We start from the raw sequence: 26,812 nt of genomic DNA, 5'->3' as shown, positions 1-26,812 counted from the left end.
GCAAAATTTTACATAGACTTGTTGCTCTACTCAGTCATTTTGAATGCAATGGCCACACAGTACACATGCTCACTCAATGGCGTCTACTGCCCCCACTGACTAGTACAGTGAAGTCCTCATAGTTCATACACATGCATTCCAGTCCACTCGACTTGGCTGCCAGGTTACATTGATATTGCACAAACCATTCCCGTTATATTAACAATGACTGGACTTTTTGCAGACAGACCTTGTATATGCCTTTGTGGGCTAAGGAGAGAGAGCCAGGGCTTTGGGACTTCAAAGGGAAAGCAGACAATTCACTCGTAGATGAGAAAGAGCAAATGTGATAACCAAATTCATGCTGGATGTCCCAGAAATGATGGGAAATAGAAGGGTGTTTAGTAAACAGACTTGTTGTATCCTCCATGTCTGCCACACTTAATTCATGTATGCTAAGGTGAATATGCTAAGGCTGCCTTTTTGAAGCAGGTTTTCCTATCTGAGTTCTTTTAGGCAGGAAAGGGGAAGAGTCCTTGGTCCTTTCCAAGTCTTTCAGAAAATAATTAGTATTCCAAAAGTCGTATTTTGAGGGTGGTAAATGGTAATCCCTTTCCCTAAAGGTGGATACTGTTTGAGGAGCTACTGTTTCTACAAATCCGTTTTCAGCTATTCCCCACATTAGTGTTGCTATAGGCAAGGGATTCAAGGCATCCCTACTAGATAAATCTATAGTCAGGTAGTTTTCTGCCTTCAGTTTTCTTACCATTTATTTATGCTGCCCTTGCAATTAATTCAGCTTAACTTTTACACAGGCAGACTCGAACAACCAAACAACCGTCAAGGGTCATTAGTCTACGTAAGATAAAATGTCCTTCCACCAGTGCTACTTTACTCATGACACTCTGGGACCAGTTCTAGTTGTTCTACTGCTTGTGCTGCTCCCTTCAAACCCACTGCGAAACAGACAATCACCCTCTACTTACCTCACTACATGGAAGGATATTCCTCATTTGTGGTGTAATGCTTCTCAAGGAACTCATAGCTGAGTGATTCTATATCCTATTCTGAACAACTGGGAAAGGTTTTGTTCTTCATAAACACAGTTCTTACATAAATCCTAATGGTCATAACAAACAGTGATGCTTGGACAGGTTAGTCTCTGTGCTTCGATTTTCCTATCTATAAAACAAGCATAATAGTAGTGTCTCCTAATGAGGTTGTTATTAGGACAAATTATATAAACATGTAAACCTTAATAGACCAAAGTCTGGCACTATTACTATTATTATTATTACTATTACTCTATCTTTTTATACAATGCTTCTGCCTCCCAGCCAGCCACTCTGTGTCTTCATTAGTTCTCATTGCTGTAACAGAATACCATGTTCTGGGTGGCTTAAACAACAAAAATTGATTTCTCACAGTTCTAGAGGCTGGAAGTCCGAGGACGATGGAGATGCCAGCATGGGTCAGGTTCTGGTGAGAGCCCTGTTCCTGATTTGTAGACAGAGCCATTTCCTCATTGTGTCTTCACATGGTGGAGGGGGAGGGGGCTTGCTCTCTTCCTATTCTTACAGGGATACTAGTGCCCTCATGGAGCTCCGTCCGAGTCTAATTACCTTCCCAAGGCCCCGCCTTCTATGTGAAGTCACTATACGAGTTTGAGGAGAACACAAATAGGCAGTCCATAGGCCCTGTATCCTGGGCAACAGAGCTGTTGAGTGTTCCTGCTAGGGGAACAAAGGAGGACAGGGCACCTCAGGACTCTTCTCGGCCTCTTTCTTCACACCCCATCACTTCGTCCAAAGGGGCATAGACTTCTTTTAGGCTCAGAACCAGGCCTGTGTTACAAGAAATATGGTTCAGCACATATATTCAGCACTACAGGGCTTTATTAGATGCTGTCTATCTGTCAGAAAAATGATTAGCCAGATCCTTACCCAGTTTTATACGTTGATACATGGCATAGCAGTGTTTCCTTAATAACCACAGCATTGTGACCCATGGAAATTGGCTTGACTTCAGCACAGAACATTTTTTATTTTATTATTATTATATATTTTGTTTTATTCTTTTTTAATTCTTCTAAAAATATTTTAAAATTGATTTGAAGGGGAAAAGAGAGGGAGAGAAACATCGATTTGTTGTTCAACTTATTTATGCATTCACTGGTTGATTTCTTGTATGTTCCCTGACTGTGGATCGAATGAACCCACAACCTTGGTGTATTGAGTACACATTCTAACCTACCGGGCTACTCTGTCAGGGCTTCAAGGAACGTTTTAAAATATTAATATTAAATTTTCTAGCAGAAAATGAGAACACAGAAAAATCTATTGTGAACGGATAAGAGTTAATGAGATTCTGATTTGTTCTCTAATTCATTAATTTTATAATCTGGTGGCATAGTAAAAATCAATACTGGGTATATTAAACAAAGTGTTTTTCTTTTAAAGATATTCTGGAGTGTGTACAATAATATCCCTCCTGTGACTAGCCTGCCTTTGAGATGTAGTTATCATTTAATGAGAGGAGAGAGGCGACCACTTTGGTAAGTGTCTAACATTAACTGGAGGTTAGGGTGGGAGGGAAATGATTGTAACCCTCATTAAATACATGAAGTCATGCTGAATAGGAACACCAAAGCTCTTTTCTCCAGGTGATGCAGGAAGTAATTTTAGCTTTACTTAATTATGAAGTAAGCCCCTGCCCACCACCCTGTTCACACTGGACTCAGGATGATGAGAAGGTTTCTTGGTGCTCCTCCCTCGAGGGCCCTATTCAGTGCCCCACAGATGGGTTGCTACTAGTGCTCTGAAAGCACAGTTGTAGTCCTTTGTGTGGGGGTTGCATAATTTGGGCTCCTTTCATTAGTTCTATAAGAAACAACCTGAGCAGTTGAGTGGAAAAGCTTATAGGCTGGAGGGGGGTTGAGGGGACAGATGTAGGATCCATGCCTGTTGTATGGTTGAACAAGATCATGTCACCAAAAACATCTCTCTCACATGAACCTCAAAAAGTGTGTGGTCCTGACCGTGGCCTAGGGTCTGGTGAGGGAGTGTCCTTCTTTCATAGTTCAGTTCAGTGATGAGGATGGTAGACAGAAAACCAGTTTGCCTGGGCTGGAGTCCCAGTTAGTGACAAATCCTTATAGCATATCTCCCAAATATTCTAAGTCATGGACTCATGAATACAATGGAAATGTATCCCAGCTCCTTTGGTAGCAAACAACAGGAATGTAATCGAGCAAAAAAGTGAGATTTTTGGCCCTGTAGCGGAGAAGTCTAGTAGTAGGGCTGATTTCTGACAGATACGAGTATTCAGATGCTACTAGAAACATGATGCTGTCCATCACATTTACTTTGCTTTACTCTGCACTGGTTTAACTTTCAGGCTCTCCCATTTGAGGTGGGAAAATAATTCACAGTCCCTTTAGTCTTGCACCCTAAAAGGTTATCCCTGTTAGCATTCACTTGCCCCAGGAAAATACTAGGGTTGGCTCTTACTGGCTCTCATGGGTCACCTTTCCATCTTTGGCAGATCACAAACATTAGCAAGAGACAGTATCTGATGGGCAAACCTGGGTCACAAGCCCGTGTTTGAAGCTAAGATGTGCCATTACTCTTATCTGAATGGATCTGACATTAGAGGAAGGGACAAGTGGCTCCCCAAAAGGAAATCAGGATGCTCTTACCAGAAGAGGAAGTAGATACTAAACAGGAAAATGCAACAAATTTTGAGTCTCCTAATAGACCTAAGAGACAAAGTTGATATGAGAGTCAGATGAGGAAATGCCATTGTTGTGATATGGAAATGTACAGGGCCTTTACACAGGTGAAGCACTTGTATTTGTCCGTTTCCAGGTAATGCAGGGAACCTCTCATTACTACCTTCTTGGGGATGAGTACCTCGTGTCCCATCACCTTCCCTGCCCTTGTCACTGAATTCACTTGTTTCCAATAAAAGGACTGGGCGAGAGTTTTTTGAATGCTGGTGTTTTGTTTGTTTTTAAAGATTTCATTAATTTATTTTCAGAGAGAGGAGAAGGGAAGGAGAAAGAGAGGGAGAGAAATACTGATAGGTTACCTCTTGCACACCCCCAAGTGGGGACCTGGCCTGATTGGGAATCGAAATAGCACCCTGCTAGTTTGCAAGCCAGCACTCAACCCACTGAGCCACACCAGCCAAAGCTTTTTTGTTTGTTTGTTTTTGATGTCATCTGTTGTTAAAGTAAATGTATGTACAACCACTTAATCCTTGAGTGTAACTTCAGACCTTGGTCTTTGATCCAGGGAAGAGGAGAGTAATGCAAAGGGTGGCGTATGGAAGATGAAAGTTCCCAAGGACAGCACGGTAGGTTTGTTCTGATCCTTTTCAGGAATTGACTCAGCTTGGGGTTGTTGATCGCAAATGATGGCACTTTGTACTTTTAAGACAGCCTGCCTGGCCATGTCAGAACAGAACTGGGGGTGAGAAATGCTGTTCTGACTTGGGTGATTTTCGTCTTACACTGTCACCTTGAAAATATGTTAAGATGCTCTATAGAAATAGTGTATTAGTTTTACTTTGTGAAAGAGCTAAATGCCTATAACTTTTACAGAAAGCTTATTATCTTTATGGAACTCATTTCTTCATCAAGCAATATTTAACATGTGGATGTTGGTTTTACAAAGCAACAAGCAGGCTCTTCCTTCCAAAGATATGTTCCTCCTCCAGTGTGGGCAACGTGGTTCTGAGAATGACCGTGGCATTGAGAATAGGGTGCTGGGGAGGCCTGGATCTCACCATTTTTTGGAGTTTCACACGAGGTTGAGGAGAATCTGGTTAGAGGAATAGCATGGTGGGATGCTGATTTGCTATGGCCAGGCCTCAGACACCTCAATTTTCCAGGGTGGGCATGCTCAAATTGATCATGCTGACTGAAAATGAATGTTCAGATCTGTTCTTAAGCCCTTGGAAACCAAAAGGCTTCTTTGAAAATAGACGAAAGTGCAAATGCTACCGATTCTCACCTTTTCATGGTTTGTTTCATGTGGATAAGCTCAAAGAATTGAACCATTTCCAGAGACCCCTGCAGTTGAGCTGGAGTCATTGTCCTGTAAGCACACATCCACAGATACGGCCAGATTTATTTGTTAAAGATGCAAGCTGTTAGTTAGAATGTATAACTCCAAGACTTGGCTCTTATTTGGCATACCTAATAGAAAATGTCAGGGGAGCCAGCAGCCAATCAGCTAATGAAGGCCTATGAATCCACTCTGTCCCCCTTAAAAAGGAGAGAAAACAGTGTAAGAGCAGAGAAAGCAATGTAAGAACAGAAAGCAAAGAAAAAGCAATATAAGTTTTGAAAAATTTCAGTAAGAATAAGTTTTCCTTTTCATGTTATTTTTTGACACTAGACTGAATTCGAGTTGAAACAATCAGGATGCCAACTTTCAGTGAAAAGAGGCTGAAAGGCACATTTGTCCTTTCCTTGTTGGCCCAGTTGGCCACATTCAGTCACAAATAATAACACTTCACATCTGCACAAGCATTGCCATCCTGAGCAGTTTGGTACTCACAGCTGTCAACAAGTGGAAATCTGGTGGTCCAACCTTGTCTGAATCCAAAACAGGACAGGAAACTTTCCCTTCCCTAACTTCTTCCGTCTCCCTCACCTTCATCACTAACAGTATAAAAGACTGATAGTTGGGACTTCAGATAGGAAAGAGAAGGATGATTTCTAGATGGGAGACATGTAGACCAGAAGGGAGGGTCTAGGAAAGAGAAAAGAAAATCCTCCTTGAGAGTAAGAGGTCACAATGTTTAACTGCTGTCATCTGGGTTAGAAATTCAGCCAGGCTGCTTTCAGCTCATTAGACTGTAATAAGAAACACCATTATTGTGGGTAAAATGTACTGAGCCTCTGACATGTAGCCAACATACAGCTATTTATGGAGTGGTTGAGTCCTTTGGCTGCAGCCACAGTGCTAAGTCCTTTGAACACATTTGTTGACCAATGTGTTTAGCACATTAGTCTCATGAACTAAAAATGTCTCACTCAAGTCTCATGGACTTGAGATCCCTGGAAGGTCAGGCGCCCTTATTATTCCCTGTTCACCTATGAAAACCTGTGCAGAGAGATTAATAACCTGCCTAGGTCACAGATACTAAGCAGCCTGTCTGGATTCAAACCCAATTCTGGGTGAGTTCAGAGCCTGTGGCCCAGGGAAAGGAAGGTAAATGGGATCAAGAACTATTTTCAGGAGGGAATAACTAGAACTTCTAGGACTTCAATAACTTGTTTGTTGGATGGCATCATTAGATCTTAAATAGAAAGACTCCATTTTTTTTCACTGGAGGTAGACCAGACCAAGTACTGATTCTTCTGGGGAAATGCATACATACACTCATAAAGTTCTATCACTTAACATAAACAGTCTATCTTGAGTCAACAGAAATTTGCAAGTCTCTAGTATTATTCAATAAACCAAAATTTCCTTAAGTGCTCTTTACTTGTGTAACCTTTGAGGTACCTTATAAACTCCAAGAAAAACAGAGAAAAGGGTTTTAAAGACAAGGATTTACTAATAACATTCAACTATAACCATTTAATATGTTTTGAATCAGGGAGAGATAAAGAAATCAGAAAATGATGTCATTTGAATGCATTTTTCCACAATTATTTGAATTTGATCAGGGGTTTCACCACAAATTAGGTTTGTGACTTAGGACACCAAGGTCTTTGACACAAAGTTTGTGACTCTGGATCACTTTATCTATCTGTGTAAAGTTATTTGTCGAACAGTATGACACACACTATTGTGAGTGTTTACACCTGTAATTTGGAGGTGGCCTTGAGCTGTACACATGGGCATGGAAAGTGCACATCAAGTTGTGGAAAATGGGACTTGTTTAGCTCCTGGATATAATTGTCTAAAATATATATATATATACATATATATATGTATGTTGTGTTTTTTTTGGTTTTGTTTTTTGTTTTTATTCTTTTTCACACCAGTCTACAGTTTGGAAAGAGTTGTTGTTAGCGACTATCGGGGAACAGTTCACAGACTGTGCTGCAGCAGGTAAAGAGCCACGGCTCGTGGGCCCGCTCGGGTGTGCTTGGCTTGTGCTTGTCCCTTACAAAAATTTGTGTGTTTTTTACTTTTCTTCATGTTTCAAAGTTGTTTATTTTACAACTATGAAGTTACTTTGATTTGTTCATGTGATTGTGGCATTTAGTGTTATATGTATATTATGTATATACATCTGTGTATAGACATGTATGTTCCCTCATAACTCATCTTACTAGTATCCATGACCATCTGTCCAAAATAAATAGGCAAAAAGAAAAGAAAATGTGGTATCGGTTGGACTCTTAACACAGCTTTTGGTTGGTTTCCTTTTCCTATGCTTCTCCAGGGGAAAGTGCCTTTGGTGTCTCGTGAAGTTTGGCACAATTCTTTCTGTCCCTCTTTCAGTCCCCTTTTTCTTCCTCCTGTTCCTCTCTTGATCCCCTGCTTAAAGGGAGCAATATGTACTTAATGCTATTACCTGTGACCCCACAATTAAGGCTAAAATATAAGGTCTTCAGGACTTTACTTTGGACACCATTTTCAAATACTGAGTGAATTTCTGAGAGCCTATGTGAGTCCATTTTTATTTTGCTTTGTTTTGATCATGAAACCACTCAAAGACGGGAATTGAATTGCTCGTTTAAAGTTTTGTTTTTCTTGGGCAAGTCTTTCTGGGTGGATGCTTCAGAGGTAACATTTAGAATTACATCTTTCCTGTTCAGCTTTCAGTTATTTATTTATTTTTTGTAAGCAAATCAGTCTCGACTGATTTGTCCTCAGATATCTTGGCTGGTTGTGACCTTCAGAGCCCCTGCATACCTAGCCAATGCTATGGTGAGTTTCAAATCCATCTCACTAGCAGTTTTCATAATTCTGCTTTTGTTTTACTTTATTCTTACACTACTTTTTTTTTACCTAAGACAAAACTGAGTTAAGGTAAAATTGCCTTAAAAATACAGATTCCTTCTATTTTAATAGGGAGTGGTTAGCAACTTCATAATCTGCAGCCAAAATGTGACCTAGGTATAATTATATGTAAATATCAAAATCCCTAGGAAAGGACGTTTTCTGTATAACTTAGATCTGTTTCTGGAACCAGGGGAAGTTTTCTAAGTAGAACTATTCCTGTTTCCAGAACCAGGGAAAATTATCTAAGTAATAATAAATTGCCAGGATTCAGTAAAGAGGACCTATTGTTCTGTGGTTGACTCAGGAAAGGAGAGGACCATTAACTGTTAACCAATACCCTTCCATGGACCTGGCTCTGCCACCTGAAGTAAGTCACTTCGTTCTGCCATCTTTAAACAGTGGGTCAGCCTGGCTCTAACATCTTATGCTTCCAGTGCCCTAAATTAATCAGGGTTTTGCTGTTTGACTCTCTTATAACTATGACATGTTTGCTGATGGATCTGCCCTTGCGTCAGAGTTACAGCCTTTTTACCATGCAGTTTCTGAAAGCACTGTTACTAGTAGGCTATGTCTAGTTACCAAAAGCCAAGCCAAACTGAAATATTGACAGTTTGTCATATTCAGCACCCTGTGACCAAAAGTGTGGAAATGGGCAATATCAAAAGACTGGAAAAGGCTGATATTTTCCTAAAAGACTGATCTGGTGACTTCATGACCATTCTTGAAAGTGGTAAACTGCAAAGCTTCCCTCTTTAGGTGATAACTTTATGTTCACATAAAACTTAATGTAACTGAGCTCTAGCAAGTACATTTTAAAGGTGTAAATAAAACAAGTGTTATGATGGAATAAGTTCCTGTTGAATGGTCATGGTCAGGTACTGTTTAATTTTTTGGAAGTTTTTGTTAAATGTGACATATATACAAAAAAAGTGTATGAGCTATCGTGTGTAGCTTGATAAATATTCCTGAAGCAAACAGACCTCGGTAGCGAAGCCTCCATATCAATGAGCAGAACATTATCAACCCCCAGAAGCCCTCGTTGTCCTCCTGCCCCAGTATGGCTGACAGTCCACTTACAACGCCATAGGGCTCATTATGCCTGTTTGCAAACATTTTTATAAATGGAACCATTTAGTGCCGAATTATACGAGTTTAGCTGGACCAAATTCATTTAAGAAGGAAAAAAGGAAGCAGGGAGTGAAGAAGAGAAGGAAGAAGGAAAGAAAATAATTATTTTACTGAAGGTGAATTCCTTTAGTAAATTCAACATGTGCTTATTTAAATTGTATCTAAATAATAGAATGTTTTAATTTACAGAAGACAATTGGAAGGACTGATGACATAAATTATTTAGAATTACAGATTTATAGAAATTTAAGCAAAGCATATTTATGAAAGCAACATTTTCTAATTGTGGTGCTTACCTTTTTCATTTTACTTCTTGGTGCTGGATATGTGGGTTCAGAGAGCTGACCCTATTTCATTAATATGTCGTAAACATGTAAACCAGGAGTCAGAAGTCTTTACTCCTGTCATTTTGCTGCAAATTAACACACACAAAGTGTGTGCAAGGACAGTACAAAAAAAACTTTACTGATCCAGCCACCGTTCTCAGATATCTACAAGATAGCCCCAAATGCAGAATTTAGTTTAGTTTAGTTTAGTTTAGTTTCATTTAGTTTAGTTTAGTTTAGTTTAAAAAGACCTCTCTTAATTAATATAGGTAAATGCTTTAGTGTTCAACTACTGCAGTGCCATGATAGCAGAGCCACACTTAAAAGGTATTTACTCTTTCTTTATACGCAGTGCTAACAGATGGTCATTGATTCTCTAGCTCACAGTTAAAAAGCCCAACTATGGAACAGGGATGGCTAGAAAGAAGCACTAAAGAGCAGGAGGCATGAATAGGAAAGGAGACAGGCAAACCCCCAAAAGCAGAAAGAGCAGCTTGGAATACATAGTCCATGTGTAGTTAGTTTTGAGGCAGATAGTACTGACTACCCCAAGGTACATGAACGCTTGGCAGGAAGTCGGGAGAAAGTACTTGCTGTTCTTAACGAAGACAGTCAAGCATCGAGGAAAAGTTCATTTGAGGTCACTTGGCTTTCAGAGGGTAGAGTTATGCAACTCATTTTAGAAAAAGTCTCATCAAAACAGATTTAAAAAAAAAGAGTCAAAAAGCTTTGGTAACATGTTTAAAGGGGTAAATTACTTACCTGGAAAATTTGTTTGGCCAGAACACTTTGTATATTAAGTCCCTGTTTAAATGTCATATGATTGCTGCAGCTTTCACCCAATATCTTGTGTTTTGTCCAACAATTCTCCTTAGAAACAAGTATTTATTATGGGTTCTCTTGTGCCACTTTCTTTTTATCATCTTATTTATAACTTACAGAGGAAATAATAAGTGTTTAAAAAACAGTGCAGGCAGACTTGAAATTATCACTCATTTCTTTTTTTTCTGCCTTCCCCTTAGATGACGAAGTAATAGGAGTCAGTGTCAGCGTTCGGGACCGAGACGACGTAGTCCAAGTCTGGAATGTAAATGCCTCTTTAGTGGGTGAAGCGACCGTTTTAGAAAAGATTTATGAACTTCTGCCCCACATATCTTTTAAAGCAGTATTTTATAAACGTAAGTGCTTCATTTCCAGTTATTACTTTCTAGACAATTCTATAATACTTTTAAAAATAGAAACTGTGTTGCAAATGAGGTAAAGGCAGAATCACTTGAAACTCTATAATCCAGAAATATTTCAATAAAATACATTTAAGTGTTTAAGAAAAGTTTAGTCTCAGAACTTAGAATGAGATTTAATTGTTGCCTAAGTGCATGAATCAGAAAATGAGATACATGTTGTATTTATCATTTCAAAAATTTAAAACTGATCTTAAATTTATCATTCTCAGAAAAAAGTTACCTTGTATTTGAAGCAACGATAACAAAAATGTTACTATATGAGCAGTAACATAGATATTCAATCATGCCTTCACAAACAGGACTTTATAGTATGCTTATATAACATCTGTATTTGTGGAGGAACTCTTCTGAGCACAGTGGTGATTGAATGTTCTACTGAAATGCTAGTGCTTCCTCATTACGGATGACTGTGACACAGAACTGAAGGAGAATTCACGCACAGTGGTGGCGTATTAAAAGTATGAATAGGTGTGTGGACCTATTGTTTGCATCATGATTCATGTTCATTGCTTTTGTGTGCTCTTTTGAAAAAGTCATTTTCTGTCATAATGAAAACAACTTAATGTTATTAAACCAATGTTTGGTAGATCCAACTTTAGGTTATACTTTCAACAATGAAATAGAGAGGAGCTTTAGCAGCCTACACATATATGACAAATTTCCTGTTTCCCAGACTGTGCTAAGAGTCAGTAACCCAGTTTTCTTTAACTACTATATTTTATTGAATCTAAAATGCCCTTGATAGTAAGTATTATTTTAGTAATAATACTAAAAAAGAAAACTAAAAAAGAAAACTAGGAAGTTACACTATGATACGTTGACTTCAGGGGTGCCAGTGTGGGGAGTGTATCTTAGAATTGCTGAAAGACACTCCATTTACCATTTCACTTTTCTCAGTCCCTTGACTAAAGTGAAGGAGGAAAAATCAAATTTTATTTCATGATTGTCTTAGCACGATGAAGAATATTAAAACTAAGTCTTCCCTCTAAGAAATCACACGATCACACCAAGCAATTAAGATTTCAGCAGTGAGACTGAGCTGGTGCTGCAGATATTACAGGAGGTCCTTAAGGTTCTAAATGTTAGATGGCGATTTAAATAAAAGAGACAAAGATGGCACGGCAGAAGTTGCTTGTTGGCTCTTAGTGTGGAAATTGCACATTTGTAGATAGAATTTTCATTCCCTAACATGTTCCCCATGTTAGGGAACATGAGTGGTATTTTCAACCAGATATTAATTTCTTCCTTCTACTCCACAAGACTAACCACAGCTGAAACTCACTGGAAGGAAGTGTGTTTTGTTGCCATTTATGAACAGGGCCAAAACATTCTTTACCACCTTTGAACCAGCTCCACATTGCACTCAAAAGAGGAGAAAAACAGTTTGGAATTATTAAGTCAGGTACTCTGGATTTTTGTCCCACTTCAATAGTAAGACCTTGAGCAAGTCACAACTTTTTATCCTTATACTTTCTCATCTACATAGTGAGGAGGTTGGTCTTAAATGATCTCCAAGGTCCCTTCTGCTTCAAAATTATATGATTCCACTTCCAGGTAACATGTTGGTTAGCAGCAGATTTGACATGATATTAGTGTTTCATTAGGTGATTAGCACAGAGTGGTTAAGCTGGGTTTTAGGACATCAGGCAAGACTAAACAAAAATGAGCCCCTGCTCAGCTTTTGTGATGGGCAGGGGGCTTGGGGGAGCCAAACAGAGGAGAAGAGTTGTAGCTTAGCCAGTTGAATGAAGCTGAATAGATACCACAAGACAGATTTCATCATGAAGTTTATGGGTAATACAGAACTGGCTATGGGTCTCAATAGAAATTCGTATTTTAATGGCATAAATTAACATCTAAAAAGTTAAAGATTATTCAAATAAAACTTTTAATTGGATAAAAAGAAGCAATTCTCTTTATTTTATATAAAGCAGGCAGTCCTTTACTCAGTAGGGTTACATACTACATGCTGCAGAACCGATTTGGAAAACTGGGGTTTGGGCAGAGATCTTACTCACAGCATGATAAGGAACAGTTGTAGGCTGAGGTAAGTTAGAAATGGCCAGTTGCATGCTTTCACTCTGTCTTGTTCCTAGGACTCTGGTCTAAGTATTCATTCACAGAGTGCAGAGCCAGGAGGCACAGCAGGTTCTCTAGCAGGATGGATGAGGGTTGGGCTGTTGATAGGATTTGGATAAAGACTGGTTATTTGACAAAAAAACTCCCAATGTACAGAAACCCCTTTCCCCAAATTCTGTTAGGTGATTCAGAGCAGCTGAATGACAAATGTCTTTTTTGATGTGAGAATTGTTTAGAGCAGAGGTTGACAAACTATGAACCACAAGCCAAATCTGCCCCCTCTTTGCCTGTCTGAATGGGCTGCAGCTAGAATGGTTTTCACATATGTGTATAAGGTGCATGGGCACCTAGCAGTGCCCATTTGTGTGCATATCATCTATGGCTGCTTCATGTTACAGTGGCACAGTTAGTAATGGGCACAGAGACTCTGTGGCCCACAGTGTCTGAAATATTTGCTCTCTGCCCCTTTCCACAGTAAGTTTGCTGAGTCCTGGATTAGAGCATTTCTGTGTTTCCTCTGCCAAGGCTCACCTGGGAACAGAGTTCCTTCCACTTCCTAGACTCTCCCAATCCTGAATGCTCTCTTCCGTTACCTCCACGACCCACCCGCCATGGCACTTCAGTGTCCCTCACACTCAGGAGTAATGCAGTCTTTGGCTGCGTTTCTATTGATTTCCTACTGTTTGGAGGGGACCATTTCTGTGAGGTCATGGCTTCTCCATGTGACCATCAGCACTGTATATTTTATTGCAGAGCAGACTAGATTTTCTTTGGTGTCTGCCCTGAAAAAAATCTTCCTTTAAAAAACATTTTTAAAAAAACATAAAAAGTAAAATATTTATAAAGTTCCCCTTGTGAAAAACATTCGATTAAATTAATTTGGATTATAGGCCACTCTTAGGGTACTAAGGGATGCTCCTTGGGAGGGGTTTCAGAAGTGAAATGGGCCAGTCCACCTGTGCCCTAGGACATCTCTGCTGATGGTGTAGGGGCCAGAGGACAAAGCTCAGGGGATCTTGAGTTGCCTTTGGTTTTACCAGACACAAGCCACAGAGACTTTTCCATTTGAGAGAAGAGAATCTGCCCTTGTTTCCTGGTGATGGTTAACCAAATCCAGAAAGTAGATCTTCAATCTTGGCCCTTTGCCTTGGAGGAAATACTATGTGTTTCACAGGTCTCCCATTTCCCACATGCAGTTTTTTTTAAAAAAATTGGAAGTCTTTGAAAAACATTTTGGTAATTTTTTATTCTAGAGTTTTTAAATTGTAATTAATAGTTTTGGAAGCCAGTCAATAGAGATGGTAGTCGGGGAAAGATGCTTGGGGAAGATAAAAGAACCACCAATTTTATGAAACTTCATTTCCTACCGAGGGTATTCAGAGATGGGGAGAAATAATTGCTACCACCCTTGTGTTGTTCTTTGTTTTGTTTTATTTTTGTTCTTTTTATTTTTAAAAATAGGCTTGTGAATGGCCCCGTCTTGGGTAACAAGAGGCCCGTCCCTCCCTACTCATGCATTCCATGGGGTGCATTTTCCCTACAGCATTTGTTCAGAGCCCAGCGCATCCTCTCCATCAGCTTGTCGGGTTCCTCATCCTCTCCGGCACAGCAAAAGGAATGACAGCATGCCCGTTGCTTGTTTATTCCTTGTTTTAATTTTCATTATTACATTTTTCAGAAAATGCACACCTTAGCTAACAGTTACTAGCACAAAAAGTTATTTGAGTTCTTGCCAACATTTGGGGAAACTGAATGAGATGCCTTAGAGAAAGGTTGCCCCATCCTTTGCTTAAAGTTTTCTTTCCTTTTTTCTTTTTTGTTTTTTTCTGTTCTTTAGCCCATGAAGAGCATCATGCTTTTGAAGGTGGACGTGGAAAACACTAATTGCACTCTGTAAAGAATTCTTTGTCCTTTGCTGATTGGTTTTGGAAACGGTCTTAACAGGAGGGAGAGTGAAGAGAAGACTTGCCGAAGTTCGATGCTGGTCAATTTAGGGTGTGTTTCTGTCCTTGCAGATTGGGCAATTAGGACTCAAAGTGGCAGGTGGGGTGGTGGGAGACTGTGGGTTTCTACCGTCATGTTGCTTGCCTTTTTTCCCCCCTAGTTTCTGTGTTCTTTTTACTCTAATTTTCCCCCCTTAAATTCTTTATTTTGTGTAATTATTGTTTTGTACACTCTCCTTTCATTGAGGCACAGAAGTCAGTTTTAAGTAGTTGTTATTTAAAAAACTAATAGAAGTTTTTTTAAGTAGCTGTACTGTACCTAGTTAATGAGAATATGCATAATTGTGACAGGACTGCTTTTGAAAACCATGCTGCACTTGCAGGAATAGCACCTGGCGGAACCTGTCTTGATTATTTGTCCCAACACACTCCTACATACTATGTACTGGGCATTGCTTTTTCTGTCCTAGGGGATAAAAAAACAACAACATACTTAATCAGATTTTACACTGACAGCACACATATCTTTTATTTTTCCCTTTTAAAACTTTTTTTGGGGTTATAAAAGAAAAATAATAGTTGGGTTGCCTAACATGAAAACTATAATCAGAGTTGAGTATCAGGATACAAATCAAACTCTAGATTTGGATTCTGTGAACATATTTCTAACCAGAATTTCAATTTGGCTTTTTTCAAAGGAAGGTTTAGAATGGTAACAAGGGATTTCTCCAAATAAGAAACCTTATACTTCTGATTTAAAGAGAAGGGAATACTTTAAGTATTTTAATTAAGCTGCTTCCAAATTTTGGATATGTGTACCTACTTAGGGCTTTCCACTTCAATTTTACACATTTTGTTAAGTGACCCCCTTTCCTGTTCACATTGTATATTATATCCAGTAATCTCCAAAATGGGCAGCCTTTTTCATTTAGGGGCAGGAATTTAAATCTCATTTCTAGGATGAATGTGAACATTCACCAAGTTGAACTTGGAGTGCATTCTGTTAACATTAATTTTTGGAATTGTTAATAAAAATTGTATTATGTTACCAAAGAAATACTGGTTTTAGAATAAGGAACTGGCCACCCTTGGGAACATTAAGATTTGCCCCTTGACCCTGCTGTTTTTCTTGCTTCTCCCACCTGGAAGAGATGGGGTCCTTTGAAGACACCACCTCCTGCTGGTGTTTTTGGAGTCAGGTTTGCTCATGCATGCATATAGATTTTACAGAAAGGCCAAGTGCTCAAAACTACACTGAACCCAGAATTTTTCATTCCTCTCATACAGGGATGTGAAACTCATTTTCACAGGGGCCACATCAGCCTTGCAGTTGCCTTCAAAGGGCCAAAATAATTTTAGGACTGTGTAAATGTAACTACTCCTTAACTGTTAAGGAGTTGAAATTACATTCACCCCTTTGCAGGCAACTGTGAGGCTGATGTGGCCCCCGGTAAACATGAATTTGATACCCCTGTGTCTAGTAGTATTGACCAGCAGAGAGAGAGAGAGGTACTTCAAGCCTCCAACCTGTGTTTGTAAATAAAATTCTTCAAACATTTGAAAAGACTTTCAAAATATCTATTTTATTAAAAGTTGTGCTCTTCACTTCCATTACTAACTGCATTAACCATAATAACAATGATTATAGTTTTTTACAAAAATGCTTTGTTTCTAAACTTGAGTTTCTTCAGTGATTTTTAAAATGAGGTATAAGGATATCAGACCCATTTTTCAAAACCCTGGAACTTGTTTCTTTAAATATTGTACTAACATCCAATTTGTTTTTTTTTTAAATTCATGAAAGAGTTAAAAATTATTCTGTACTTAAATTAAAATTCTTATTTATAATATTTTTCTGATAGATTAGAAAAGGCATGTTATTATCTTCATTATAATTGTCATATATACCTCCACAAGTAAATGGATTTTGAAGTATTTTTATTTTTGAACTTTATTTAAAAGCATTGTGATGGCATGTTCAACTTTTGCATGTATGAAGCTTTTGAAGTAAAATAAAATAAATAGGAATGTTAGGCTCACATTAATGTTTTCTAATTTATATTGTTTATGATTTTGAAACATGGCTTAGTACACAAAGTAGATTTTTATCCCAGAGGACTTGTTGCCACTATTTCTGACCCTGTGGAAAATACCAACCATGAGAAGGATTTGATTCATCTAAGTTAAGAACCTGGCATCTAAATGACTTTAAGAGAGGATTTTGTCAGATTGCTTTTGACATTGCTTTAATTGAATATCTAGTTCATAGAGATGTTATAGGAGCTAAACTAATTTAATCCATTTTAAAACTTATTACCTGGATTAAATAATCCAGTACTCTTCTGATACACAGGGACTATTTTGTGGAGCCTGTGACTGTCATGGTGAGGTGGTACACCCATCTCAACTGATGCTGGGGAGAGTGAGACCTTTCAGTAGAATCCTGGGTTTTTTCCCAGCCAACCCCTTGCAGGTACCGCCTGAACTCTCCACACAAATACAGAAGCCAAAGAGCTCGCTTTCTTGCCTTTGTAATTCCTCAGGGGCTGGGATGCAGAGCCAGGGACTGTGAGACCAGTATGTGTTTCACTTCCCATTATTCCCTAGGTGGTGAGAGCTTGGAGGCTTAACTGTTTATGTTAAGAAAGTACACCTGTTAAATAAGGTCAAATAATACTCATTGACGGTCACTAGTCTGTATTTGAATTTTCTTTTGGAAGTACTCCCAAAGTGCTGACTCTCTCAGTTAAAGATTGCATTTCCTTAAATGCCTGCCACTTTTCTACATTTCTGAAATGAGGGGAGAGTTTACAGTGAACATATATATTTAATATAATGTGGCTGTTAAATTTACGGTACAACCGATGGAGAAAACAAACCTAAAAAAACTTTAAAGGAGTTTAAGTTGACTATAACCTTCTCAACTTTCTTCTTTATATTAGCTCGTCTGCATCATGTACATAGGCACAAGACTTTATAGTTGAAAGAAGCTTTGAATAAAATTGGCTCCACTAGGCACGATGTACAATCTACCCACAGAACCTTCACTAAATCTTCACAATGTCCTTTGTGAAAGGACATTGGGCTAACAAGTGACAGAACTGGACACTGAAATCTGCAGGCTACATCCAGTCTGTGATTCCTTAAACCAAGGACACACAAAGTCTGGCAACGTAACCCCTCAACGAGTCACCCAGTCAAACACTGAGTATCTGATCCAGTCTGGCCACTGATAAGACTAAGTGCATAATCAGACTTCCTCGTTACAATCAGTGCTCATTTGTCCCTCTCACTCTGCAGCGGTATTAACTGTGTGGTGTTTGAAAGTAGCTTGATTGTGACAGGACACGGGTGTTGCTGTGAGGGCCCCGCCTGTGGACTTACACCAAGTTGACAGCGTTTGGAACCATCACATGGTGGCGCTGCCTTCCAGCCAGTGGTCTGGTTCAGCATACCTAATTTATTCAGCTATGTGCGTGTAATTACTTTAAAAGTCTGTTGCATTTTGCTCTTAATGATTTTATAAAAGATATTACAAATAGAAGTTTAGCCCTCGTACACCAAATAAAATACATCAAGATAAAATTCTCCAGATGTGCTTTAAAATATCTCAGATCTTAGGCTCTCACTGAGCCTTTAAGTAGTTATGAAGAGAAAGAATGAAATAAAGTAACATATAGGAAATACTTCCTCAGATATTGTGCCCAAAGGGAGACGTAAAATCGCAGTTTGATTTTTTTAGCCTTCTGAATATGGAACTCTGTGTTTAAAAATATGCCTATTGTTTACTTTTCCTATATTCTATATTTCTATAAAATTTCACTTATTACAGATGAAAGTAGAGGACTGCCTGTGGTAGTTTATTTGTTAAAAGAATATATTCAGATCAATTAAAAATAACCTAAGAGTTTGGTGACTCACGATTTAGAAAACCTGGGTTTTCCTTAACAGCTGAGAGGAGTCAAGTCAGAAGGTGACGAGGAAAAAGATAGGAAGCAAGGTGCAGGAAAAGCCTCTGGGAGCCTGTGCTCCAGGCTAGTAATTAGAGTGGGTTCTTCCTCTACTTCTCCCTGAGGGGAAAAATCCAACTAAATTTCTTACACATCTGACTATGCTGGTCTCTTTGTACTTTCTGTTATTTTTATGTCATACCAAAATCTAACACTTACGATTTAGGCTGAAAGTCGCCCTCTGCTGTTGTATAGACACTTTCATTTTGCCGGCGGGACACCATTTTTAAAAGAAAACTCACAGACTCTTAAAATTTTAGAGTGGAAGGGACCTTCGAGATCATCTTGTCAGTGCTTCTCACCCCTTCACATGCAGAGTAATCACTGGGTACTGACTTAATATGCAGATTTCTCAGCCTCAACCTAAGAACTGATTATTCAGTGTTGCAGAGTAGGGGTTGCATGTGGACCTGCCTTTGCAGCCAGCTCCCCAGTGATTCTATTGTGGATGGTCCTTAGACTTCACTTTGAGAATCCCTGACTATATCCAACGCTCACACAGACAAAGGAGGAAATCCTCCAGGCCCCCAGCTCTCTCCAGTGACCTGATTAGAATGGATGATGCCAGCAGCCTCAGGAAGGCCAGAGAAAGCCATTCTTACTGAGACTTGAGCTGATGCTCGTAAATAGGCACTTTAAATACCACACTTTACGGCTAGGGCCTCAAGCAGTAACAGGTAGCCCATCTCTGCAAGTCCATAGCATAAAACCTTTCATACAGAGTGGTGGCTTTTCTCAGCCTGTTAAGAGGACAGAAATTAATGTTCAGAAAAAGTAGTTACTCCATATGTGCAGTAGATGCTTGCTTTCCTGTAATGTCTTATGGCATCTTGGGTTCAGCATCATTGAACAAGATTAAATGAACATTACAGAGCTATAAAATTGCATTTAAAATAATGCAAAACTGTTCAAATGACTCTCAAAGTAGCCTGGGAGTGAATTTCTACTAAAATTAATTGTCACTCCTAGATGTAGCTTAGCAAAGCTCTTACTAAACTGGAAGGATTCTTTGATACATGGAAATGTCAAAAAAAAAAAGTATTCCCTAACCTGTGTGAATGATAAGCAAAGTCATTGTGTGTCAATATTTTCTTGTTCATCATTGCTACTGAAATTTCGATTGCCATTGTATATCTGTGTGTTGAATGTCCCTTAACTAGAATATCCAATAAAAATAGCCTTCTGGATATTCTATGCTCTTGTGTCCTTCAGAAGTCATGAGGTTGAAGGAATCTGTGTTAAATGTTTTGGTTGCTCACTGAAAAAAATTATCAACTTATTTAATGAAATGCAAGATTTTGTTACAAAAATTTCAACTTGTAATGTTCAAGTCAGAGTTTTTCTTAAGCTTGTATTTTGAAACAAGTATTTATTTGGGAATTATTAAACTAGAAACTTTGTGTTATAGAAATTAGCATGAAGTAATTGAGTACTTCTGAGTTTTCTAAAAAAAATCAGTACCGCTTGTCTTTTTTTACATATGAAAAGGCAACTTGTATTAAAGGTTTAAGGTGAAAATTTAATTTTAGCATTTTACATTTTACGATGAATGGGGAATATTAAGGAATTTTGGACATTTTAATAAACTGACAGGGGTTCTGTCTTCAAGTAGAGCTATTAATTTTGTGAGTCTACATTAAATTCTTCCCAAATTTCTTAGACTTTAATCAGGTAATACAGCTTACAATCACTGCATGGTATTATAACAAGTTTTAACTATTTTTTCAGTAATTGTTTAATAACAAGTCACCATCCTTTTGCATGTATCCTCACTGAGATTTCAGTTTCATTTAAATTATGATGAAAAGGAATTTCAGAGCTTAAACTCGTGAGCACTTTATTTTGTACCATTTGTCTCACATTTAAAATCTTATTAGTTGCATTCAAAATTATTCATTCTTTCGAACTGTCTTACCTGCGTAATTTGAAGCCAGTTTATTGGCCTTATGTTTTGGATCTGCTTTGGTCCCCTCCCCCCGTTGTATACCATCTGTGCCCTGTGCAGTGGGGCCCTTGCGCATATGGCTCCAAGCTGGTGGAATGCCCCCTTTGATCTGGCTTCATCCAGTGATTTGCTCAGGAGTTTTAAGGTCAAAATGAAAACTTTTCTGTTCTAGTTATTTTTTGTTTTATATTGTGTGTTGTGTTTGATGTTCAGATACATGTGAAAGTTGCTTCTATAAGTCAGTAATTTTTATTCCAGCCTTTTTGCAGCTATAAGGTAAGACTAGGCTATACTTTTCTTACTTGAGACTGTAGTGATTTATATGTTTTCTGCAAATGTTTAGATTTTTCATGCAAAAGTTCTTGCACTTTTCTAATTTGGGACTACCAATATATTGCTATGAATTTGTGCTCCTCCCTTTTTGAGGTTAAAACTTTGTGGGGTTTAAGTGTTCATGAATTTGTAGAATTTAATCGTTTCTAACCTAGCACTAGTAATTCTCAATCTGTAACTGGGTTTTATAGTATAGAAATGTCATTCACCTACCTCCCTTGGGTTTAAAATTTTATGTAGTTTTATTAACCCCATTGCTTCATCTTAGTTGAATCCCAAGTATACGTGTGGTGTTTGTCACAGGCCTGTTTATCCCAGCATACATAGAAGCTTCCTGGTCGACTGCTCTAACGTGTGATGCTCCGTGCGTGGTGGTGTCTGTGGTGCTCTGACAAGAAGCAACTATTTCTGTTTATTACTTTCCCTACTGAACACATTCGGTGATAGGGCTCATTTGGTCTTTTAGAAAATGCATTTCACTTAGTTTAATTCTTTTTCTTTACCCTTTACTAAGAATGGTTTCATTTGGAATAAGGTGATTATCCATGCTTCTGTTTTGACCTGCAATTTGCCCTGCAATCAATAAGATCACTTGTCGCCATTTAGCCAAACAAAGTGAATTTACTGTTCTTTTATGGGGTCTAAGATATCCTTTTAAAAACAAGCAAAAATACCAGCAAATTCTTATTCCTCCCATTCATTTGGACATCCCTATTTATCACTGTAGAAACAAGCAATTCAAGATCATGTATGTGATGCTCAATTAATTTGAACACGTGAATTTCTTGAAAACATTGAGGGGCAAGGCCTAACCCTCTGGACACTTCAAGATTTCATAGCATCTCCTCAGAGAGTGTGATCACTGCTGCCATTAATGTGTGGACTTCACATCTTGTGGTTTCCATGCTCCATTTGGAATGTGTTCTTGGTGGTTTTGTAAGCATAGGCTTTGTCTTCCTACAGAGAAGCAGCTTTGTAGAGGCCAACACCAGTGATTCCATTAGTGCAGTAGTTGCTGTTAAAGAATTTGTAACTGCTTTCACTAACAAATATGTTATTTCTTTAATCTCTGGAATCCTACAGTAGTATAGGTGTTTGTCACAGGAGAAAAAGAAAGCAGTAGTGTTTATAAGTTTCAGCAAATATACATCATTGAAATATTTATGTATTTCCCATCATCTGGCTAACTATATGCTGACTAACTTATTTCTTGCCAGAGAAAATAACTTTAAATCATAGGCATATTTAACTAGCAAGCATAAATCCTAAACCCTTCTCAGCCCTAATCACAAGCATGTTGAACTCCGGTACCATTTGTACAGATGGTCTGGTTACATGTGTGCTCCTCCCAGCCTCAGAGATGTGGACAGCTCTTACTGTCCATTTGCCTCCCTCACTCAGGAAACTTAAATCATTTGTTTTCACACAGAGAATTCTAGAAAGCACAGACCTAGAGGAGGGTTTCACGTCTTAGGAAAGTATTGGGTTTTGTGACTCACTCTTACTGGAGAATGATGGAAATGAAGGTTAAACACTAAAACAATGTTCCATTTCTTAGGCAAAAAATAATTGGTGTTTCATGAAGATAGCAAGTTGTAAGGGACAAGACTTTGATATTTAAAATGTATCTTTAAAAATCATGAACTCATAAATAAAATTTTAACAGAAGTCTTTGACTTTCAAAGAGTGTTCTCCAGGTGGTTGGTTCTACAGAAATACTTTTAGATACTGCAAACAAAGCTCCTATTATAAAATATATATATTTAAAATGTACTAAAACAATAACATGTTCATACTTACACGTATTAGGTGATGAGATGTTAACATTTGGAAACCAGTAAGCATAACTTGTGTACTCATTCATTTCATTTTATGAAACATCATTTTTAAACCTTCTTATTGTAAAAATAAAACAGATATGGAAAAACTACCCAAAACAAATGGATAACTTATAAGGAATAAACTGTTATAAGGAGAACATTCTTAAAACAGCACACAGGTCGAGAAACAGGACTTTGCCAGCCTCTAAGGAGCACCCTTCTAGAGTCCCTGCCCAATCACAGCCCCAATTTCCCTGCTAAAATAATGATTTCCCTGACCTACAGTAAGCCGTTCTTTGCATTTCCTTCTGCTTTTCACAAGGGATAAATGTTACTTTTATCTTTTTATGTAGATGCTCCTCTGCTAAAAAAAAGTTGGATACACAAAAGCTATATATAAGCCCTTTAAACAGGTGCAGAATGACACTCTGTAAGCCTTTGCTACCTCCTGAAAGTCAGTGATTTGGCATTTTGACAAGTTCCTGATGTGGTGTGGCTCTGTTCATAGCTATCACATCAATAATTACAGCTAATGTGGACTTCCATGCCATCTAAGGAGATTCATTAATTTACTTCTCCCCAAAACTCTATGAGATAGATACAATTATGTTGCCCCCCATTTCCTTCATGTGGAAACTGAAGTTCAGAGAGGTGAAATAACTTGCTCAAGGTCACACAGTGTGTCACAGAACCAAGACCTGGAAGGTAGTATAGCTCCTACCTGTTTTCCCAACACTAGCCCGAACTGATAGAAAGTAAAGATTCCAGTGTACAGTACTTTGGAGATTTCTTGTAAAAGCTTGTTTCTAAAAGAAAGGATCTACAAGTTTAAGAAAAAAATTGAGAAACATCTATGGCCTAGTTCAACCTTTTCATTTTACAAATGAAGAATTCACCCAGACAGTAGAGAGACTTTGTTTAAGCAGTTAGTGGCAAAGTTGCAGCCAGATCCCCAAATCTGACTGGTAAAATCAGTAATCTTTCCTTCATTTCATACCTTATGTAGAAAAAAATACACATTTTCTAATCTGCTTTTTCATATCAGTTCCATGAAAACAGATTTGACTTGAAATCAATTTATAACTAGAACACACCATCTACTTGCTTACTTTCTCAAGGATTTAACTGGGAATTTAAAAATTTACTTTGAAATTTGCTTTTCTGTCTCACTCATTGAGTACCCAATCTGTAGATGCACATGCCTAACACTCTTCTCTAAAGAATGTACAAAAATAACACATTTGACTGCTGTGGATGGCAGGTGAAGAAGAATTACTGGTGTAGTGTAGGCCCTTCAGCATATTCACAGCCAATTCTGGATTATCCCAGCACAGATGGATCATGCAAAATCCATTTTTTGCTTCTTACCAGTGACCTTTAACTATTTGTGTTTGCAAATGCTTCTACCAGGGATTGGAAAGGAGAGGAGCAGAGAAGATGGAATTTGATTTCTTGAGCAGAGTGTTACATATCCTGGTAAAAGGTTTGGAGGTGTCCATGGGAGACTGGGATTCTTTCTGGGTTGAAACCCTGTAGGGTGCCCAGTTTAGCCTTGGGTGTTGGTAAACAGAGAAAAAGAAAACTGCAATGATGCATAGAGCTTTGTTTGGAATTTATCTTGTTGGGTTGAAATCGCATTAGCTTGTGCCTTGAGTAAGTCACTCATGTTCTCTGAGCTCCAACTCGATTATCTTTAGACAGAAATATAGAGAGCTTCTTTAAAGCAGATAACATATTTAGGCATCCAGTTCAATACTTTGCTCATGTACAGTTAGTAAATGGTACTTCCATTGGTTGACTGTGTCCATCCATCCATATGGTAAAGAGAATGAAGTGATCCACCTTTGGCATTTTCCTCTCGAGCTATTGGTCCAGCTAAAGTTGTTTGAAGTTCTGTAAGCTGTTGGTGTTAACACTGTCCAAACTTACTAGTTTCCTGCTTGTCCGCTGACCTTCCTTCCTTGTCACACTAAATTGGGGAAAACAAATCTGCCTCCTTCACTTGATCTCTGTTTATCTGACTTTTGAGAGTTTGCCAGAACCAACTTAAAACCTGACTGAACTTTTCTCTTTTTTTTGAATGTTATTTAAATTTTATTTTACCTCTCAAACAGCAAAAGACAAATACCATGTGATCTCACCTGGAACAGGAACCTAATCAACAAAACAAACAAGCAAAAATATAACCAAAGACACTGAAATAGAGAACAGGCTGACGGTGACCAGAGGGAAGAGGGGAGTGAATTTCAGGGGAAAAGGGTGAAGGGTTTGCAGTAGCAATTATTCAGGACACATGAACTTTTCAATTAATTATTTTCTAAGGATGTTCTCGCTCAGGAATGTAAGAAGAAAGTTCAGGTAATAAAAATGTTTTCCAAGCTGAACAAATTTATGTTGAAGCATAAGTCCCATATTGTCCTCTGTGCATTATAAGCACTCAAGAGTTATCATTGGAGGAGGATTGGAAGAGGCTCCCGAGAGTTCCCGGTATTTCATGCATATTCTTTTAATCCTAGATACCTGAAAAGAAAGTTAGTAGGCATTCCTATAGCTGAGGTAAGGATCGTTTGGGATATTGAATTATTCACTTAGTATTTATTGAACAATTATGATGTGCTAGGCACTGGGGATACAAAAATAAGCAATATAGGACATTGTGTATTTTTCATGGCACTTACAACTTAGTGGATTGGTAAATAGCATTAAAACTTGCAAACTACTAGACCATAAAAAAGGCAGGAAGTATATATTAAACACCTTTGAGCTCAAAATACTGTGAATTTAATGCTTGTTTGAATGAAGAAATGTTTAAATGCCATAAACAGAGGTTTGCTTTTTTTAGTCAAAATAGTGTTAGATTTCAAAAGCTGAGTGTTTCATTAATCTCATTATTGTTTTAAAATTCTCTAATAATAGTTTTGACACTGAATTCAGTAACCACAAAAACTGTTTACAATTTGTTGGTGTTCTTCAAACACCTTTAAAAGCTAAGCAAGCCCTCAACTTCTGCTCAGTTATTCACTATGTCATGTATATACCTCAGGGGTAACCATCATAAAAAGGCCTGTGCACCAACATGTTAAATATGAGGATTCTTTTACTGTGGAATGCCTACAGATTGCTTACTCTGTAATTTTTAAAAGCTCTGTAGTTCTCTATAAAGTATATATAGCATCTGAACAAGAAATATGACACTAAGTCTAGGATTAAATAATATCTTGGGGCTACCACCTTATGCATTTTCAGCAGTTTGGGACTCCTTTAAGTGCAGGTTAACAAGACCAGAACATCGTAAATGAGCATCTGTCCCCTGACCCAGTTGGGGACCCCTTCCGATTATTCATTCCAGAAGCACACGCTGACACGGAGCTCCACCCTCCCCACTCTCCCAATTTGCAGTGGTTCTTCTAAGATTGGCAGGAGGTCAAGCTTTTCCACCCCTGTGCTTGGTGTCATGGCTAAGCATTTTCTGGGTCTTGCTTTGTAGTCTTTATTTTCAAAATTAAAGTAAACAAAAGGAGACCCTGGACAGGGGGCACTCCAACTCTGCACACGTGTGGAAAAGGTTGTTGTTTGTTTTTTTTTTCTGAAGTGTTGTAAATGAGACCAGACAGCTCTCCTGTTTCTCCTGCTGACCCAGATTTTGCAGCCCAGGCTTACCCTTCCACATCAAAGGCCCTGTTCTGGAAGGGTCACACATTTTCCTTGATGACAAATTAATCAAACTTGATTTTCTTGGATGAGATGGATAGAAAACCTATAACTCCCCAAGGCCCGAAAGTCAATACAACCCTACTGGCTCTGATTAGAGTAACAAAAGGATATCTTAGAGCCATCTTCCTCCTGCCTGAGGTTGGAGCTGAAAACCAGCCTGCTTGTAAAGGAGAAAGGCCTTATTAAAACACGTTTCAGCTGCAACTGAGTGCACGGCGAGCCCTCCTGACAGAGAAAATTACTTTTTTAGTAGATGCTCACCTTTTCTTGAGAGCAGAGTTTCCGCTTAGAAGAACCTAAAGGAAGTAGTATATTATGAAT

General features: G+C 38.4%; 1 protein-coding gene across 1 annotated transcript in view; it reads left to right on the top strand.

The window, feature by feature from the left end:
- The window catches only part of EIF4E3 (eukaryotic translation initiation factor 4E family member 3), a 36,992-nt gene extending 22,061 nt beyond the window's left edge, over positions 1–14,931 (top strand). The window contains exons 4-8 of the mRNA XM_037041291.1: positions 2,439–2,533; positions 4,275–4,335; positions 6,983–7,049; positions 10,426–10,581; positions 14,564–14,931. Of these exons, the coding sequence (XP_036897186.1) occupies positions 2,439–2,533; positions 4,275–4,335; positions 6,983–7,049; positions 10,426–10,581; positions 14,564–14,610 (426 nt within the window). The 3' untranslated portion in view covers positions 14,611–14,931. The remainder of the gene's footprint in view (positions 1–2,438; positions 2,534–4,274; positions 4,336–6,982; positions 7,050–10,425; positions 10,582–14,563) is intronic.
- Positions 14,932–26,812: the final 11,881 nt, after the last annotated feature.

Source organism: Sturnira hondurensis, unplaced genomic scaffold (genome assembly GCF_014824575.4).
Source record: "Sturnira hondurensis isolate 20B ecotype Veracruz unplaced genomic scaffold, ASM1482457v3 Scaffold0002840, whole genome shotgun sequence".
Classification (NCBI taxonomy): domain Eukaryota; kingdom Metazoa; phylum Chordata; class Mammalia; order Chiroptera; family Phyllostomidae; genus Sturnira; species Sturnira hondurensis.
The sequence above is the reverse complement of the archived record's forward strand: the minus strand, read 5'-3'. Positions and strand labels throughout refer to the sequence as shown.